Source organism: Salmo trutta, chromosome 38, assembly GCF_901001165.1.
Source record: "Salmo trutta chromosome 38, fSalTru1.1, whole genome shotgun sequence".
In the NCBI taxonomy this organism is placed as follows: Eukaryota; Metazoa; Chordata; class Actinopteri; order Salmoniformes; family Salmonidae; genus Salmo; species Salmo trutta.
Genome location: NC_042994.1, coordinates 27,317,859 through 27,338,881, shown reverse-complemented (window position 1 = coordinate 27,338,881; position 21,023 = coordinate 27,317,859). Strand labels below are relative to the sequence as shown.

The following is a 21,023-nucleotide window of genomic DNA, read 5'->3' as shown; positions in this document are numbered from 1 at the left end:
ATGTATGCACTCTACTGTAAGTCGCTCTGGATAAGAGCGTCTGCTAAATGACTAAAATTTAAATGTACCCTGGTGTCCTGGCTACCTTCCCAATCTGAGCCTCATATCATCACTGTCACCTAATTATCCCCAGCAATTGGCTCATTCATCCCCCCTCCTCTGCCCTGTAACTATTCCCCAGGTATTTGCTGTTAATGAGACTGTGTTCTCAGTTGAGTTACCTGCTTAAATAAAAAAAATAACCATGTTTCTGTCCAAATTCTATTAATTAGGATATATACTGTGCCTTCAGAAAGTATTCAGACCCCTTGACTTTTCCCACATTTTGTTACATTACAGTTTTATTCAAAAACATTTTTTTTGAATTCCCCTCATCAATCTACAGTTGAAGTCGGAAGTTTACATACACTTAGGTTGGAGTCATTAAAACTCGTTTTTCAACCACTCTACAAATTTCTTGTGAACAAACTGTAGTTTTGGCAAGTCGGTTAGGACATCTACTTTGTGCATGACACAAGTAATTTTTCCAACAATTGTTTACAGACAGATTACTTCACTTATAATTCACTGTATCACAATTCCAGTGAGTCAGAAGTTTACATACACTAAGTTGACTGTGCCTTTAAACAGCTTGGAAAATTCCAGAAAATGATGTTATGGCTTTAGAAACTTTTAATAGGCTAGTTGACATCATTTGAGTCAATTGGAGGTGTACCTGTGGATGTATTTCAAGGCCTACCTTCAAACTCAGTGCCTCTTTGCTTGACATCATGGGAAAATCAAAAGAAATCAGCCAAGAACTCAGAAAAAAATTGTAGACCTCCACAAGTCTGGTTCATCCTTGGGAGAAATTTCCAAATGCCTGAAGGTACCATGTTCATCATCACTGACGAGTCGCGGTTTTGTCTCATCAGGGGTGATGGTCTGATTTGGAGGTGGAGTGTATGTCATGGTCACAGCATCATTGGACTGAGCTTGTTGTCATTGCAGGCAATCTCAAAGCTGTGCGTTACAGGGAAAACATCCTCCTCTCTCATGTGGTACCCTTCCTGCAGGCTCATCCTGACATGACCCTCCAGCATGACAATGCCACCAGCCATACTGCACGTTCTGTGCGTGATTTCCTGCAAGACAGGAATGTCAGTGTTCTGCCATGGCCAGCAAGAGCCCTGATCTCAATCCCATTTAGCATGTCTGGGACCTGTTGGATCGGAGGGTGAGGGCTAGTGCCATTCCCACCAGAAATGTCCGGGAACTTGCAGGTGCCTTGGTGGAAGAGTGTGGTAACATCTCACAGCAAGAACTGGCAAATCTGGTGCAGCCCATGAGGCCAATGAGTGTGGTCAAGTCAAAGTTAAGAAATAGAATATCACTGCACACTCTCAACTCCATACTCCTGGTGCGGTATGGACTGAAGCTGGCTGGTGATACCTGTTACCAGCATAAACTACCAAGTGAAGTTCTGCAGCAGTTTGGCACCACAGCAGCATACAGCTTTAAGGCCACTCAATCCTCTACTGCTGGTTCCAGCTCCGTGACAATGCAGTTGGACAGTTAAGATGAAGAGGATTTCCTTGCCAATCTATGGTTCATCATATTTACAGTACGTATGCAAGGAGTGGACTTTCTAGAACTGGCGGAGACACACAGCTGATGGTGGCAGTGTGCACTGCAGTGTGTGTGAGAATAGTGGAAATATCTGGAGGAAACCAGCTGGCAGCTGGCCAGACAAGCAGCACAACAACCTGGAGAGAGCTGGAGAGAGATGCCTAGCGCACACATCATTATTTGAGTTAAGTTGCTTGTTCAAGAAGATAGCATATATACCTTGTTATTAGCTTGTACCTATAATTGTTGATCAGTTAGGTAGCATGTTAACTACCAATACACTGCTTACAACTATAATTGTTCAGAATGTGTAGGTTTACTAGTTGAAAAGAAAAGAAAATGTAATTGTTCAATAATGTGTAATTGTTTAATTATTCAATGTGTTGTGTTTAAAAATAAAAATATCTGATCATATAAAATGTGTTGTGTTTAAATTACTTTTACAAATAAAAATATATGATAATAAACAAACAAATCTAAACTAACAAATGTCAAATCATATTTTCGCCGAAATGGCCAGTCAATTTGAGTAACGTTATTGTGTATTCTACGTAATGATGCAGTTTTACGTTATTACGTAATGACGCCATCACGCAATGACATCACACTGTCGTTTAGAAACTTTTAGCAACAAATCGACTTGCCTCTATCAACTTCCTCTGAAAATTAGTTGGCAACACTTCAACTGCGACAAAAGTCTTCTGATTCAACCAACGCGGTGGTTTGATAGCCAACATAAAACCGAAACATTGATGCGTTTTCGACCAATCTTGTGTATATTACTCTTGGTGTTTTAAACATAATTCTGTTTACCTATCTACTAATTCTTTTAAACGTAATTTGCTTGTGAAATTAGCGAATGTGTTAAATTGATACTGCACTAGGCTAATCACCCGGAGCATGAGCTCACGAAGCTCGACGGAGAAAGAAGCTCTGGTGAAAGAAGACGAGGAAGCATTCAGAATGAAAAAGGAGGAAGAGGAGGCTATTACTTTGAAAGAAGAAGAGGATGATATTACAGTGAAAGAGGAAGATGGGAAAGAGGTTGTCAGAGTGGAAAAGGAGGAGGTAGAAGCTTTCAGAATCAAAAAGGAGGAAGATGCCATAACATTGAAAGAAGAAGAGAATGTAGTGAAAGAAGAGGAAGAACATTTTGGAGTAAAAGAGGAAGCTATCTCAGTAAAAGAGGAGGAGGAAGACGTTTTAGGAGTGAAAAAGGAGGAGGAGACTGAAGTACCGATTACCACCAGTGAGTACTGTCTTAAAAACGGGCTCAAACTACTGAAGTTCTACACTTGAATATGTTGTTCAGTGCTGTAGGAATTGTTTAAGGGGCAATCTGCCATTGGTACTTATATTTAGGGTACTTTTAAATTAGATGTATTGAATTCTCCATGTGGTCAATATTAAAGTGCACTTTATCTAATATAACAATCTTTTAAAATTCAATAGTGGAGAATAATTTCTACTTAAAATATCAAAGGGATGAAAAATACACCCATTTTGTGGAACAACCCTTTAACATTTGCATCACAGTGGTGGAAAAAATACCCAATTGTCATACTTGAGTAAAAGTAAAGATACCTTAATAGAAAATGACTCAAGTAAAAGTGAAAGTCACCCTTTAACATTTGCATCACAAACAATATATTTAAAAAATCATGATGAAAGTTGCCATTTTAGGCCCTTTTTAGACATGTTCATGCCTCTTGTAAGACTCTATGATTGCAATAGATGGATCAGATTTGACACATCAAAGTAAGTGCTGTAGTTTAGTTGGAACAAATAAAATAGAACTGCCCACTGGTATCTGTTCCCATTAGGGCTGTCCCCGACTACTACAAATACAGCTTTGCACACTCTTGGCATTCTCTCAACCAGCTTCACCTGAAATGCTTTTCCAACAGTCTTGAAGAAGTTTCCACATATGCTGAGCACTTGTTGGCTGCTTTTCCTTCACTCTGCGGTCCAACTCATCCCAAACCATCTCAAATGGGTTGAAGTTGGGTGATTGTGGAGATCAGGTCATCTGATGCAGCACTCCATCACTCTCTTTTTTGGTCAAATTGCCCTTACACAGCCTGGAGGTGTGTTTGGTCATTGTAATGTTGAAAAACAAACGATAGTCCCACTAAGCCCAAACCAGATGGGATGGCGTATCGCTGCAGAATGCTGTGGTAGCCATGCTGATTTATTGTCCCCGGCATAAGGGGCACCTGTTGTCACGAGAATTTTCAATCCCAATGATGATAACTCAACAATCACTATACCTTTGACCAATTCCCAGGGGTTGTAAGGCCCTGGTTAATAGAAGAATTTAGACAAAGTCTCAGTCTGCAATAGATCAATACTTTATTCAGAGAGCGCTCTAAAAATCATACAATGCTCATAGCCTTTTATACCTCACATTTGGTCATACCATACCCCTTATAAATGCCCCTCTCCTCTAAAACTGTCACTGCTATTTACAAGTCTTCTCCAACACATACATTGCTTATCATATTCTGCCACATGTTTCTGCAAGCCCAACGGTTTCTCCCCTCCCTGGGTGGGGAGACCTCCTTCCTGTTATCAGTTTCACAGTAGTCACAAGTTGTCTGTTGACAGTTCCTCTTCTCCTTGAATGTCTCAACTATACTTCTGCTTATTGCTAAATAGTAACATACTGTCCTTGTCTTTACTTGTCCTATGCACACACATTATTGGATTATAGTCTTTATAATTCTAATACATTTCACACAGTTATACAGTTTCAGGATGGAATAATTGAGTCATTACTTTAAACATACAAATTCCTTTATCACCTGTGTAATGACTATGCTGTTTAATCAGCCTTGATATGGCACACCTGTCAGGTGGATGGATTATCTTGGCAAAGGGATGTAAAGAAATTTGTGCACAAATTTGGAGAGAAATAAGCTTTCATGCGTATCAAAAAAGTCACATTCTGTATCGTACAGCTATGAATGTTATATATTTACAACCACCTGCTTGATAGGAATCCAGCGACGTCTGTGTCTTGAGTGTCGTAGAACTATCTAGTGTTTTGTGTTCTGACTTCTAAAACATAATGAATAATTAATGTTAACATATTACCAGGAAGCTCTACAACATTTGTTTTAAAAATCACACCAAGATTGTTTTAAATGATGAAATGTTTGAAAATTGACCCCAGGTTATTGAGGGATCTGATTTGGATTAATTTGCTACAGATATTCATGTGAATATTTTCAAATCTGCATAAAACAATATGCCTTTTCCCACCAGAAATGTTTCTATCAAACAGATTTATTGCAGATAAAAGGCTTTGAGTGATTACGTAGTGCATTCCCATGTACCGAATGAAAAATGCAAGTTAAATGGGTTTCCATCTCATTTTCACACGACTGCAAAACCCTTTGGATAAAAGTGTCTGCTAAATGGCAGATATATCCACTGATTATACCAAACATTTGGAACACCTTCCTAATATGGAGTTGGACCCTCCCCCTTTCCCCTCAGAACAGCCTCAATTCGTCAGGGCATGGACTCTGCAAGGTGTCAAAAAGTGTTCCACAGGGATGCTGGCCCATGTTGACTCCAATGCTTCCCACAATTGTGTCAAGTTGGCTGGATGTCCTTTGGGTGTAGTGGAGGCTCCTCAGCAGAGGAAGGGGAGACCCATCCTCCTGAGTGATTTTCAGAAAAATGTAAATATATAGAAAGTTATCCTTTTTAGATAAAACTATACTAAATATAATCACGTCACCAAATAACTGATTAAAACATAGTATTTTGCATCCTCCTCTGGGTACATTGACTTCAATACAAAACCTAGGAGGCTCATGATTCTCAAGCCCTTCCATAGATTAACACAGTAATTATGACAACTTCCGGAGGACGTCCTCCAAACTATAAGAGCTCTTGCAGCATGAACTGACATGTTGTCCATCCAATCGAAGGATCAGAGAATGAATCTAGTACTGAAAGCATAAGCTACAGCTAGCTAGCACTGCAGTGCATAACATGTGAGTAGTTGACTCAGAGAGAAAGACAATAGTTGAACAGTTTTTAACAAATTAGGAGAAGCAAGAGAGTCACTTATTTTCCACTTTGTTTCACTTACTTAGCTAGCAAATGCAGCTAGCAAGTTTAGCCTACTCAAACACCCGGCTCAAACAGAGGGATACTATGCTAAATAAATCGTCCTTCCTCATCTTAAACCGCATTGACTGCCACTGTTTGGGTGGTGGACCACTCTTGGTACACATTGGAAACTGTAGCGTTGCAGTTCTTGACACAAACCGGTGCTCCTGGCACCTACTACCATACTCCGTTCAAAGACACTTCAATATTTTGTGTTCCCCATTCACCCTCTGAATGGCACACATACACAATCCATGCCTCCATTGTCTCAAGGCTTAAAAATCCATATTTAACATGTCTTCCCCCATGAAAGGCAAGGCAATTTGTGTGAGTAAATGCAACCAACATGGATAAGTAAGCAATTCTATCAATAACAAGATTATCATCACTAGCAATATGCTTGAATCGAACTTAAAAATATTTTCCGAAGCTGAAGCGTGACAAGAAATAACTGCACTGAAAGACCTGAACCGTAGCGTTGTTTCCAGCTGCTTTTATGCGTGCAGAACGAATTCTCTACTTCCTGTTTTCGTACAGTCGTTCTAAGTACCAGAAAGCTCCACTAGGGGGCGGTAAACGCCATGGAACACAATAAAAATCCATTTTAACCACTGTAATAAAATAATCTGTAACCTAACAGGATGGCAGCACAGAAGTATTTATTAATTATCTACATATTCATATTAAGCTTCTACGTCTGTGTACAGGAAAGTATTATTTGTAAGACGTAAGAGAAAATATATCAGCTTATTGTTAAATTATTATGACGTTCTTTCCAATACAAAAAGTGTAGTAACTATTGTTTCCAATCTGCGTTACCCACTCCAGTCATCAGATGGCGATGTGCGTCTTTCAGGTGACGCTTCTTGCGTGACGTATAATTTACTGGACGGGACGATTCTTCAGGAACAACAACACCGCTACTCTTTCAACCACCTCGGTAGCTTGCTAACCAACATAAAACTGAAAGATTGGCGCTTTAGACCATGTTAATGTACATTAGCTAATCTCAGTGTTGTAAACACAGTTCTGTTGACGTATCTAGTGGTTAACTTTAACCTAATTTGCTTGTTCAATTTGCAAACTTGTTAAAGATTGATGCTGAGCCTAGTACTAGGCTAGTCGCTAATGTTAATTAGCTAGCTAACATCACTGACCATGAGCTCACTAAACTACTCCTCCCCTGCTAAAGAAGATGAGGTTTGCTGTTTGGAGAAAGAAGCTCTGGCGCTGAACATGGAAGAAGAAGAGGAGGATATTACAGTGAAAGAACCTTTCAGAATGAAAATTGAGGAAGAGGAGGTTGTTATAGGAAAAGAACCCTTTAGAGAGGAAGAGGATGTTATCTCAATAAAGGTGAAGAAGGAAGACGTTTTGGGAGTGAAAGAGGAGGAGACAGAAGAAGCTTTCAGTATGAAAAGGGAGGAAGAGGAGGCTATCACGTTGAAAGAGGATGATATTACAGTGAAAGAGGAAGATGGGAAAGAGGTTGTCAGCGTGGAAGAGGAAGTAGAAGCTTTCAGAATCAAAAAGGAGGAAGATTCCGTAACATTGAAAGAAGAAGAGAATGTAGTGAAAGAAGAGGAAGAACCTTTTGGAGTAAAAGAGGAAGAGGAGGCTATCTCAGTAAAAGAGGAGGAGGAAGAAGACGTTTTAGGAGTGAAAGAGGAGGAGGAGACTGAAGATCCTATTAACACCAGTGAGTAATATCTTAAAAACAGGGACACAAACTATGCAGTTGTTGAACTAATGTGTGGTTTTAAAGGGGCATTCTACTGAAGTTCTACACTTGAATATGTTGTTCAGTACTGTAGGAATTGTTAAAGGGTCAATCTGCCATTGGTAAATGTTTTTGGGGTCTTTTATATTAGATTTATTGAATTCTCCAAAGGCACCCATTTTGTCGAACAACCCTTTAACATTTGCATTTTAGGCCCTTTTTAGAGATATTAATGCCTCTTGTAAGACCCTATGATTTTAATAGACGGTCATAAGTTTACCACCTGTTTGATGTTCTCATTCACACAGGAGAGAGACATGACTATTGTGGATCCTCTGGGAAGCCTCAACAACATCCTGATGCTGACGAGGCAGAGAAGAGTCTCTCCAAATCAGAACACCAGATGGTACAGGTTGGTCTGGTCTAGCATATAGCTTGCTCTATCGGGGTCTGGGCTGGGTTTCTGTAAAGCACTTTGTCAACAGTGACATCAGCATCCATAATGATATGTGTCTGTGTCCCCTCTTTATGGTTACCAGGACAACGCTAGCCCTTCCTCCCTCCTGGAGTCCCCATGTCGTGCCTCTCCTGGTAGCACCTTACTGCTGGGTATGAAGAGGTTGTCTGTGCTGCTGGTGGACTGCAGGAAAACAACGGGACTGAGTGGAACTGTGAGAGGAGGAGAAGAGAAGAAAAGATCAGATTTGACTCATCAAAGTAAGTGCTGTAGTTTAGTTTGAACAAATACAATAGATCTGCCCACTGGTATCTGTTACCAGGACAACCAGCAGAGTTCTGTCATTTGACATGAAGATAGACTGGTGGATATGGATGTTATGATTATCATAACACTGAAAAAGGATTCTGCCAATGAAAAGAGAAACCAATAGGCCATATTAAAACTTGATGAAAGTTAGCTTTGTAGCACCTTCAATGACATTTTGGGCAAAAAGGCAAACTCTGCTCCATCATTCATTGAATCAGATGGCTCATTCATCACAAAACCCACAGATATTGCCAACTACTTGAATGATTTTGTTCATTGGCAAGATAAAAAAAACTTAGATATGACATGCCAGCAACAAACGCTGATAGTACACATCCAAGTATATCTAACCAAATTATGAAAGACAAGCATTGTAATTTTGAATCTGTAAAGTAACTGTGGAAGAGGTGAAACAATTATTGTTGTCTATCAACAATGACAAGTCACCGGGGTCTTACAACGTGGATGGAAAAGGATTGAGGATAATAGCGGACGATATTGCCACTCCTATTTGCCTTAACTTCAATTTAAGCCTACTAGAAAGTGTGTGCCCTCAGGCCTGGAGGGAGGCAAAAGTCATTCTGCTACCTAAGAATAGTAAAGCCCCCTTTACTGGCTGAAATTGCTGATTAATCAGCCTGTTACCAACCCTTAAATTTTTTTGTCAAAATTGTTTTACCAGATACAATGCGATCATAGTCTGCTGCTGGAAAAAGCTTTACACCCCCTGCTATATTGTGGATAAAGAGTTACCTGTCTAACAGAACACAGAGGGTGTTCTAGAATGGGAGCCAGCGCAACAGAATCAGGAATTCCCCAGGGCAGCTGTCTAGGCACCTTTAGTTTTTTCAATCTTTACTACTTTACTAATGTCTATGTATGCGGATAACTCACCACAGCAACTGAAATGACAGCAACACTTGACAAAGAGCTGAAGTTAGTTTCAGAATGGGTGGCAAGGAATAAGTTGGTCCTAAATATTTCAGGTAACCTTAAGTTACATTGGCCTACTGTGCTAATTCTGTAGCTGTATTGTTAGAGGAGGGTAAAGATAGGGATTTTGTTGGGGCGCCAGGCAGGTATTAACCTGCTGAAAGGAAAAGAGTAGAGTAGCGCTACATCAGCAGAAGATACTGAATAGAGTGTAGCCTGTTGGCCAGATAGTGTGGTGGTTCATTTCTTTACTATCAAATGAGGAGAGACAAACTTATCACACCAGTCAGAGTTATCCTTAAACTAAATCTTTAATAATAAGAGCTTTGCAATAGCAATAGCAATTCACCATTTTCTAATGATCCATTGAGAGTGGCAAAACAAAAGTACAAAGGTATTTTATAACCAAGATACACCCCTTTCAACCTACATGACGAACAGTAGATACATAGAATGGTCACAAGGTTAAGATTTGTATGAAGGATACCTATAATACATAGCAGACACTATCTGCTGTGTCAACAGTTTTCATTGTATAGACCAGTGTCTGGCCCTCTGACTCCAAACTGGAACCATCTCTCCCTGGTACGGTATAGAACAGAAACATTAACTCATGTTCCCTGGAATGCTCTTTAGGTTTTATCACCCAAAGACATCATATAGCTCCTCTGTCAGTGTTATCTCATAGAGGCCCATCCTCAGTAGAACACACACACAATAGTTAACAGAATACTCTATTCTGTCGAATTAAACAACCATTATAATGCAAAAGCATTATAACATAATCTTGCAATTTCCCTGGCAATAGCCAGTGGAGAGAAAACATAAGACCCACCATATAAAAACCATGTCGCAGCCCAGGGGTAACCCAACCAATAATACCTCATACAATAATAATGGCAGAGCAATTTAGCGGCAACTTCATAGAAACAATTGGCAAGAAAGTACCCAGTCATCAACATTAGAGGATTTGCAACAATCTGTATTACCTCCCAGTGGAGGAGTGCAGGGTATGTGTGGGTGTGTTCATAGACAACAGAGGCCTTAAAATGTCCCAAAATCTTCTCGGCCAAATGTAAACAGTCCCACACAAAATCCATACAATTCAAACGACAATAAACATGAACTCTAACGCAAACTCCCTTTAACTAAAATGTCACACCAACTACAACTGGCAGAGGAATAATAGTCCAACAAACATTGAAAGGATAAAAAGAAAGTCTGCAGCAGTGAAAAGCATTAGAGGGAAAATGAGAGAGGAGGGTCTGGGCTGTTGACTTCAGTCTGTCCGTCTGAAACACCTGATGGTGTGTTTTTCAAAGCTTCACAACAATGTTGCTACTCCACCACTCACACAATGACAGGAGCGGTCCCAAAAAGACTACAACCACGACCTAGAGGGGTAACACCGGCGATGGACTTAAACACTTCACAACTAAGCACGCTGAAAATAAACAAGTTCTGCAGAGTTGCACACACTGTCAAACCGCGCCAACCGAGAGCTCTCCACAGAGAGAAGCACTATCTTTATTTCCTCCTTCCTGACTGCTGATGCGCTCTTAAAGTGGCAGAGCACAGTGAAGGCTCCATGCAGGATTTCACCACAATTTCTCTATATAAAATGGCCCATATTTTTAACACTAGCAGAGATCCTTGAACTAATATACCCTTACAGTATATTATGTTCAACAATATATATAAACATCTAAATATATATATTTATTTCAATATTCATGTTTATTTTTCAATATTCATGTAAATGTTTGAATGAAATCTGAATACTACTCATATTACAGAGCAAGTGGTAAAGATTCATATGGCAACCGTTGTTGGAGGACTGTAGTATCTAATGATGAAACATTATGGAGTCTTAAAGGAGGACTGTAGCATCTAATGATGAAACATTATGGAGTCTTAAAGGAGGACTGTAGCATCTAATGATGAAACATTATGGAGTCTTAAAGGAGGACTGTAGCATCTAATGATGAAACATTATGGAGTCTTTTAAGGAGGACTGGGATGAAAAGGGAAAGGAAAGGGGATATCTAGTCTGTCACAACTGAATCCATCCACCCTTAATGTGTTTTCCTCATTGAACCAAACCCCTCTGAATCAGAGAGGTGCGGGGGCTGCCTTTAATCGATGACCACGTCATCGGTGCCTGGGGAGCAGTTGTTGTTGGGGGTTAACTGCTTTGCTCAAGGACAAAATGGCAGATTTGAACAAGCAACCTTTTGGTTACTGGCCCAACACTCTTAAAAGCTAGTCTACAAATGTTACTTCAATTCATTATTTGTCAATGATGCTTTAAATGTTAAGTTTACACTAAATCCAGAAACTCCTAAGTGATTCCACACATTGAAACTAGTCCAGTGGAGTTTGCCCTCTCCCCCTCTCTCTCCCTGTAGTGTTGTACTGAAACATCTGCAAGAATGTGACTCATGACGTTGCTGGATGCGGACCTCGCTCTGCTACTTTGCCAGTTAGTTTGTTATTTTATTAAAGTTATGGCCTTTGTCTTTCAGCTGGAATTTCTTTATTTATGTCTGAGAAAAAAACACTTTTCAACCCGTAAAACATATACAAATTAACTCAGCAAAAAAATGAATTTATCTTTTTCAGGACCGTGTCTTTCAAAGATAATTCGTAAATATCAAAATATCTTCACAGATCGTCATTGTAAAGGGTTTAAACACTGTTTCCCATGTTTGTTCAATGAACCATAAACAATTCATGTAAAACATATACAAATATGATGATGTCATAATGAATTCATGACACGTGAATGAACAAGCCTTTTCATACTTCATAACATGGCAATATACATTATTATATACACTATATACATTATTATATACACTATACACATTATTATATACACTATACACATTATTATATACACTATACACATTATTATATACACTATATACGGTGCCTTCGGAAAGTATTCAGAACCCTTGACTTTTTCTGTTTTTTTACGTTAGTTTTTTTAAATATTCCTCATCAATCTACACACAATACCCAAAAACAGGATTACATTTTTTTTGCAAATGTATTAAAAAACAGAAATACCTTATTTACATAAGTATTCAGACCCTTTGATATGAGACTCGAAATTGAGCTGAGGTTAGACTTCACATGACTGGCTAGGGGGGCAGCCATTGGTGGCCCTGGGAGGGCATAACCCAAAACAGCCAATCAGAATTATTTTTTTCCCCACAAAAGGGCTTTATTGCAGAGGGAAATACTCCTCAGTTTCATCATCTGTTCTTGTGGCTGGTCTCAGACGATGTGGAGGTCCTGGGCTGGCGTTGTTAACCGTGGTCTGCGGTTGTGAGGCCAGTTGGATGTACTGCCAAATTCTCTAAAATTATGTTGGATGCAGCGTCTGGTAGAGAAATGAACATTCAATTATCTCATAACTGCTCCAGTTGCATGCCAATTGCACACTCCCTCAAAACCTGAGAGATCTGTGGCATTGTGTTGTGTGACAAAACTGCACATTTTAGAGTGGCCTTTTATTGTCCCCAGCACAAGGTGCACCTGTGTAATGACCACGCTGTCTAATCAGCTTCTTGATATGCCACACCTGTCAGGTGGATGGATTGTCTTGGCAAAGGAATAAATGTTCACTAACAGGGATGTAAACAAATGTGTACATAATTTGAGAGAAATAAGCTTTTGTGCGTATGGAAGAATTCTGGGATCTTTTATTTCAGCTCATGAAACATGGGACCAACACTTTACATGTTGCGTTTATATTTTTAGGAACATCTACCCAAAATATGTCATATAATTTTTTACTTTACACAAAATATCATGACACTAATGATAGTCAAAATGTAAAATATGTTTGAACGTCTAAATAAATAAAAAATCTGTTCTGTCGACCCTTTCAACAACGGGGAGATGTTACTGATGAGCTTTGTGTCTGTCTCCAAGTTTTGGACTTCCACACAAAATTACTTATTTTAGGTTTAAGGAAGTGTGTAGGTCGCATTCTGTATCATACAGCTATGAAGGTTATATATTTAAAACCACCTGCTGATAGGAATACATTACTTATTTTATTCATTCAGTTTTATAAGTATCCTAGAACTAGACAGTTCTATGACACAGACATCACAAACATATTATCAGTAATTAATCAAATGTATTTATATATCCCTTCTTACATCAGCTGATATCTCAAAGTGCTGTACAGAAACCCAGCCTAAAACCCCAAACAGCAAGCAATGCAGGTGTAGATGCACGGTGGCTAGGAAAAACTCCCTAGAAAGACCAAAACCTAGGAAGAAACTTGGAGAGGAACCAGGCTATGAGGGGTGGCCAGTCCTCTTCTGGTTGTGCCGGGTGGAGATTATAACAGAACATGGCCAAGATGTTCAAATGTTCATAAATGACCAGCATGGTCAAATAATAATAATCACAGTAGTTGTCGAGTGTGCAACAGGTCAGCACCTCAGGAGTAAATGTCAGTTGGCTTTTCATAGCCGATCATTGAGAGTGTCTCTACCGCTCCTGCTGTCTCTAGAGAGTTGAAAACATCAGGTCTAGGACAGGTAACCGAAAGGTTGCAAGTTCGAATCCCCGAGCTGACAAGGTACAAATCTGTCGTTCTGCCCCTGAACAAAGCAGTTAACTTACTGTTCCGAAGGTGTCATTGAAAATAAGAATTTGTTCTTAACTGACTTGCCTAGTTAAATAAAGGTTAAAAATAAAAATGTTTAAAAAAAGGTAGCACGTCCGGTGAACAGGTCAGGGTTCCATAGCCGCAGGCAGCACGGCCAGGTGGACTGGGGACAGCAAGGAGTCATCATGCCAGGTAGTCCTGAGGCATGGTCCTAGGGCTCAGGTCCTGTGAGTGAGTGAGTGAGTGAGTGAGTGAGTGAGTGAGTGAGTGAGTGAGAATACTTAAATTCACACAGGACACCGGATAAGACAGGATAAATACTCCAGATGTGACAGACTGACCCTAGCCCCCCCGACACAAACTACTGCAGCATAAATACTGGAGGCTGAGACAGGAGGGGTCAGGAGACACTACAATATCATTTGTTTCAAATTATGAAATGTTTGAAAACTGGCCTCAGGCTATTGAGGGATCTGATTTGGATTAAACTTCATATGGAGATTTCACGCTTGTCTCTCTTAAAATTAAACAATGTCTTTGGCAGGAGGAAAACCAAACTTGGAGGAACCAAAGACGTCCAAACCAGCTAGACGACACCTCTGCTCCCAGATTGGAAAGAGTTTTACCAAGTTCGGAAGCCTGAAAAGACATGAGAGGACACGCACAGAACCAAAGCCACAAAATTGCGCCCGGTGTGGAAAGAGTTTTAGCCACTTAGGAAATCTGAAAGCTCATGAGCGAACACACACACGGGAGAGGCCTTTCCATTGCTCCCAGTGTGGAAAGCGTTTTAAGCGGTTAGACACCCTCAAAACTCATAAGCAAATACACACAGGGGAGAAGCCATACCATTGCGCCCAGTGTGGAAAGCGTTTTATCCGGTCAGGAAGCCTGAAGGAACACATGAGACTGCACACAGGGGAGAAGCCTTACTACTGCTCACATTGTGGAAAGAGTTTTAACCATTTAGTTAGCATGAAAAGACATGAGAGGATACACACAGGAGCGAAGCCACACCCTTGCTCTCAGTGTGGGAAGAGTTTTAAGCGCTTGGACACCCTCAAAGCTCATGAGCGAATACACACGTGAGACACCATACCATTGTGCCCAGTGTGGAAATAGTTTTAGCCTTTTAGAAAACCTGAGAGTTCATGAGCGAATACACACAGGGGAGAAGCCTTACCACTGCTCCCAGTGTTCAAAGTGTTTTACCCATTTAGGAAGCCTGAAAGAACACATGAGACTGCACACAGGGAAGAAGCCTTACAAATGTTCAGACTGTGGGAAGACATATTACTCATCACAGTAACTTAAATGTCACGTGAGAATCCACACAGGAGAGAATACTTACTTATCCTAGTGTGTGAACTCATATTTCACATCACATTGACTTAAAATTCATCAGAGAACATACACAGTTCTATCAATGTCTTATTGTTGACTGAGAATGTGTTTACTTGTTTATACCATGTGAAATTGAATTGTACAAAGTATACTCAAAAATATATTTTCAGGTTTTTATTAGAAAACATGAATTGAATATTGATAAGGGAATTTCTATGTTTAAAGTAATGACTAAAGAATTCCACCCTGAAACGTAATTATTAGATTATGTATAATGAATAATTAGACGAACGTAATTATTAGATTATTTAACATGTATAATGAATAATTAGACAAACGTAACTATTAGTAATTATTATATTATGTAACATGTATAATGAATAATTAAAGTGATAAACTTATAAGGTTTGGTCGAGACCAGTAAGGGAGAGAAGTGTGTGTGTGTGTCTAAGAAAATACAGAGGACAATTAAACTATTCATGACCTGACCTGGTTGGAACTCTAAGAAACTTATGAAAGGAAAGGGAGTCCTGTCAAGGTCCCTCTAATCTCAGGAGGATAGAACTGCCAGCCTGGTAGTGATGAATGAGGACTGTGGGGAAAAAGACATCCTACCTACTGTTTGTATGTCTGTATGTGCGTGAAAGTAGGTAGGGGTGAGAGTTATAAAAAGACATGTCTTTGCATTTTTTGACTTTAGAACGTTCTCTGAATAAACTGTACGGACCTTTTGCATAAGCTGAGTCTTTGCCTAATTATTATTGAACCCAGGGTCTTACAAACCTCGGGATTGGTTAAAGCTTAAATAATTGTTTAGTTATCATCATTGGGATTGAACATTCTCGTGAAAAATATGGAGTATGTCAGTTTGAATATGAGTAGATCAGATTCCATGTGTTTAAATGGTCCTTTTTTAAACTCTGTGTGTGTTTATATGCATGTGTCATTCCTCCAGCACTACAGATAATCAAGTGATATTTGGATGTGCTCCATTGTTTACATTTGCATTGTTGGCCCACTGATGATTTAATGACATGAAAATATTAAGACTGTAATGGAAAATGTTAATTGTATGTGTGTCCACATAACTGATTATGTGACTAACCTTGTGAAACTGTCCTATTATAATATCCTGTTCTTGGGAGTATCATCCTGTGTTGCAAACCAGCTGCACCTGTGTCCTTGTATGAATAAAGTCCCGCCCAGGAACAGGAAACTATAAAGATACTTGCTCATCACCCAATTCTTTGGAATTCAGACTGTCTACACTGCGCTGTGTAACTCTGTTATTCTCTCTGAGCTCAGAAATAAAGAGTCTTGGTTTGACTTGGACTCCACCCAACTTGCAACCTAAATCCAATGACAGGTGACATTTTGTGTTGATTTCATGTTGAATTTACTTTAGTTGAGGACTCAAAGAAATGTAAATAGAAACTAGATGTTGAACTGACGTCTGTGCCCAGTGGGCTGGTTTGAATAAGCAGCAGGTGTTGGATCAATATACACCTTAGTTGGTTACGGGATCATAAAATGGCAGCCATCTCATTCAGCGCCGTTCTTCACATATGATCTATTACATCATAAAAGTCTAATAAAACGTATACAAATATGTCATAGTGAATTAATGACGTGAATGAACAGGCCTTTTCATACTTTATAATATGGCTATATATATATATATATATATATATACACTGAACAAAAATATTAACTCAACATGCAACAATTTCAATGATTCACAGTACATATAAGGTAATCAGTCAATGTCAAATTCATTAGGCCCTAATCTATGGACTTCACATGACTGGGCAGGGGCACAGCCATTGGTGAGCCAGGAACAGCCAATCAGAATGAGTTTTTCCACACAAAAGGGCTTTATTACAGAGAGACATTCTACTCGGTTTCATCAGCTGTCCGGGTGGCTGGTCTCAGTCTTCCGCAGGTGAAGAAGCCGGATGTGGAGGTCCTGGGTGTGTGTGGTTACGCGTGGTCTGCATTTGTGAGGTTGGTTGGACGCACTGCCAAATTCTCTAAAGCGACATTGTGTAGAGGAATTTACAGTACCAGTCAAAAGTTTGGATACACCTACTCATTCGAGGGTTTTTCTTGATTTTTACTATGTTCTACATTGTAGAATAATAGTGAAGACATAAACCATGAAATAACACATATGGAATCATGTAGTAACCAAAAAAAGTGTTAAACAAATCAAAATATTTTAGATTCTTCAAAGTAGCCACCCTTTGCCCTGATGACAGCTTTGCACACTTGGCATTCTCTCAACCAGCTTCATGAGGAAGTCACCTGGAATGCATTTCAATTAACAGGTGTGCCTTCTTAAAGTAAATTTGTGGAATTTCTTTCCTTCTTAATGCCTTTGAGCCAATAAGTTGTGTTGTGACAAGGTGGGGGGTATACAGAAGATAAACCCTATTTGGTAAAAGACCAAGTCCATATTATGGCAAGAACAGCTTATATGTCACGGTTGTCGTCGGTGAAGGAAAGGAGGACCAAAGCGCAGCGGGATTGTGGACACTCATGTTTATTACTGATAGAAACATGTAAGGTATCCACTTGAGAGAAAAAAAACAAAACAACAAACAATACTCACAACAGCAACAGTGTGGCAGGCTCCAACAAACGCAGTGCACACAATAATTCCCCACAACCCCAAAAGGCAAAGTAGGCAACTTATGTGTGACTCCCAATCAGCCACAACCCTCTACAGCTGTGCCTGATTGGAAGTCACACGGCCAAAATTAATGAAACAACAAAAACACACAGACTCTGCTGCCACGTCCTGACCCAACTACACCCTCTACTGGTCAGGACGTGACAGTACCCCCCCCCTCAAAGGTGCATACCCCGAAATGCACCTACACAAAACACAGAAAATCCCCAACAAAAATTAACACCTAAACAATAAGGGAGGGAAGGGAGGGTGGCTGCCGTCAACGACGGCACTGTGCTACACCCCCCCTCCCCAACCCACCTATATCAGGAGGTGGCTCCGGTTCTGGCCGTTCCGGGCAGTCGGGCCACTCTGGCAGTTCGGGGCAGTCTGGCCAGTCTGGCAGCTCGGGGCAGTCTGGCAGCTCGGGGCAGTCTGGCCAGTCTGGCCGCTCGGGGCAGTCTGGCAGCTCGGGGCAGTCTGGGCAGTCTGGCAACTCGGGGCAGTCTGGGCAGTCTGGCAGCTCGGGGCAGTCTGGGCAGTCTGGCAGCTCGGGGCAGTCTGGCAACTCGGGACAGTCTGGGCAGTCTGGCAACTCGGGGCAGTCTGGGCAGTCTGGCAACTCGGGGCAGTCTGGCCAGTCTGGCAGCTCGGGGCAGTCCGGGCAACTCGGGGCAGTCCGGGCAACTCGGGACAGTCCGGGCAACTCGGGACAGTCCGGGCAACTCGGGACAGTCCGGGCAACTCGGGACAGTCCGGGCAACTCGGGACAGTCCGGGCAACTCGGGACAGTCCGGGCAACTCGGGGCAGTCCGGGCAACTCGGGGCAGTCCGGGCAACTCGGGGCAGTCCGGGCAACTCGGGGCAGTCCGGGCAACTCGGGGCAGTCCGGGCAACTCGGGGCAGTCCGGGCAACTCGGGGCAGTCCGGGCAACTCGGGGCAGTCCGGGCAACTCGGGGCAGTCCGGGCAACTCGGGGCAGTCCGGGCCACTCGGGGCAGTCCGGCCACTCGGGGCAGTCCGGCCACTCGGGGCAGTCCGGCCACTCGGGGCAGTCCGGCCACTCCGGGCAGTCCGGCCACTCCGGGCAGTCCGGGCAGTCCGGCCACTCCGGGCAGTCCGGGCAGTCCGGCCAGTCCGGGCAGTCCGGGCAGTCCGGCCACTCCGGGCAGTCCGGGCAGTCCGGCCACTCCGGGCAGTCCGGGCAGTTCGGCCACTCCGGGCAGTCCGGGCAGTTCGGGCAGTCCGGCCACTCCGGCAGTTCGGGCAGTCCGGCCACTCTGGCAGTTCAGCGCAGTCCGACCTCTCTGGCGACTGTTGACTGGCGGGCAGTTCTGACGACTGTTGACTGGCGGGCAGCTCTGACGACTGTTGACTGGCGGGCAGCTCTGACGACTGTTGACTGGCGGGCAGCTCCGACAACTGTTGATTGGCGGGCAGCTCCGACGACTGTTGACTGGTGAGGCTGGGTTTACGCACTAGAAGCCTGGTGCGTGGTGCTGGTACTGGGCGTACCAGATTGGGAACACGCACCTCCAGGCTAGTGCGGGGAGCTGGCCTGGGGCTCCATTCTTGCCCCGCAAAACTGCCCTTGTGCCCCCCCAAAAAAAATTATTGGGGCTGCCTCTCGAATTTCCTAAGGTCTTCCATCGCCCTGGAAACACTCCTCCTTAACTTGGCCCATGTCCATGCCAGCCTTCCTCCGCTGCTTGGTCCTGTGTTGGTGGGGAATTCTGTCACGGTTGTCGTCGGTGAAGGAAAGGAGGACCAAAGCGCAGCGGGATTGTGGACACTCATGTTTATTACTGATAGAAACATGTAAGGTATCCACTTGAGAGAAAAAAAACAAAACAACAAACAATACTCGCAACAGTGTGGCAGGCTCCAACAAACGCAGTGCACACAACAATTCCCCACAACCCCAAAAGGCAAAGTAGGCAACTTATGTGTGACTCCCAATCAGCCACAACCCTCTACAGCTGTGCCTGATTGGAAGTCACACGGCCAAAATTAATGAAACAACAAAAACACAGACTGCTGCCACGTCCTGACCCAACTACACCCTCTACTGGTCAGGACGTGACATTATATAAGCAAAGAGTAACAATTGTCCATCATTACTTTAAGACACGAAGGTCAGTCAAACGCAGTGTCTTTGTGAGACGCGAGTAGGTGAACGGATGATCTCCGCATGTGTAGTTCCCACTGTGAAGCATGGAGGAGGTGGTTTTGGGGTGCTTGGCTAGTGACGTTGTCAGTGATTTATTTAGAATCCAAGGCACACTTAACCAGGTTGGCTACCATAGCATTCTGCAGCGATACGCCATCCATCTGGTTTGCACTTAGTGGGACTGTCATTTGTTTTTCAACAGGACAATGAGCCAAAACACAGAGTGAAGGAAAAGCAACCAATAAGTGTTCAGCATATGTTGAAACTCCTTCAAGACTGTTGAAAAAAGCATTTCAGGTGAAGCTAGTTGATAGAATGCCAAAAGTGTGCAAAGCTGTCAAGGCAAAGGGTGGCTACTTTGAAGAATCTCAAATATAAAATATATATACTGAACAGAAATATAAATGCAGCCTTCCGAGTGGCGCAGCGTCTAAGGAACTGCATTGTGCTAGCTGCATTAATACAGATTCTGGTTTGATACCCAGCTCTGTCGCAGCCGGCCACGACCAGTAGAGCCAATTGGCCCAGCGTCGTCCGGGTTGGGGGAGGGTTTGGCTGGTCAGGATGTCCTTGTCCCATCGCGTTCTAGCGACTCCTGTGGCGGGCCGGGCGCATGCACGCTGACACGGTCGCCAGGTGTAAGGTGTTTCCTCCGACACGTAAGTGCGGTTGGCTTCTGGGTTAATTGTGTATCGTGTCAAGAAGCAGTGCGGTTGTGTTTGGGAGGACGCATGGCTCTTGACGTTCGCCTCTTCCGAGTCCGTACGGGAGTTGCAGCGATGAGACAAGACTAAAAAATGTAAATATAATAATCCTTTTTAAAAAATCTGCCCCAAATATTTCACATTCTTTTTACTTTACCTAAAATATCATGACATTAGAGATTAGTCAAAATGTAAAAATTTGTGAACATCTAAATCAACATTGTGTCTAACCCTTGAGACAACGGGGAGATGTTACTGATGTGGTTTGCGTCTGTTTCAAATGTAAAAAATATATATCATTTTTTTTGACAATTACCTATTTACTTATTTTTAGGTTTAAGGAAGTGTG

General features: G+C 42.0%; 2 protein-coding genes across 6 annotated transcripts in view; both read left to right on the top strand.

Moving 5' to 3' along the window:
- Nucleotides 1–21,023, top strand: part of LOC115178195 (zinc finger protein 658B-like) — a 1,063,446-nt gene that overhangs the window by 566,822 nt on the left and 475,601 nt on the right. The gene's annotated exons all lie outside the window — the stretch shown is intronic.
- Nucleotides 2,132–21,023, top strand: part of LOC115178191 (zinc finger protein 501-like) — a 141,359-nt gene continuing 122,467 nt past the window's right edge. Inside the window, exons 1-3 of one of the 5 annotated variants that reach the window (XM_029739269.1) lie at nucleotides 2,132–2,857; nucleotides 6,926–7,432; nucleotides 7,762–7,859. In XM_029739269.1, the coding sequence (XP_029595129.1) occupies nucleotides 2,509–2,857; nucleotides 6,926–7,432; nucleotides 7,762–7,859 (954 nt within the window). In that variant the 5' untranslated portion in view covers nucleotides 2,132–2,508. Of the gene's footprint in view, nucleotides 2,858–6,925; nucleotides 7,433–7,761; nucleotides 7,866–21,023 lie in introns of all 5 variants that reach the window. The other 4 variants (XM_029739268.1, XM_029739272.1, XM_029739273.1 and 1 more) reach the window with 4 other exon arrangements.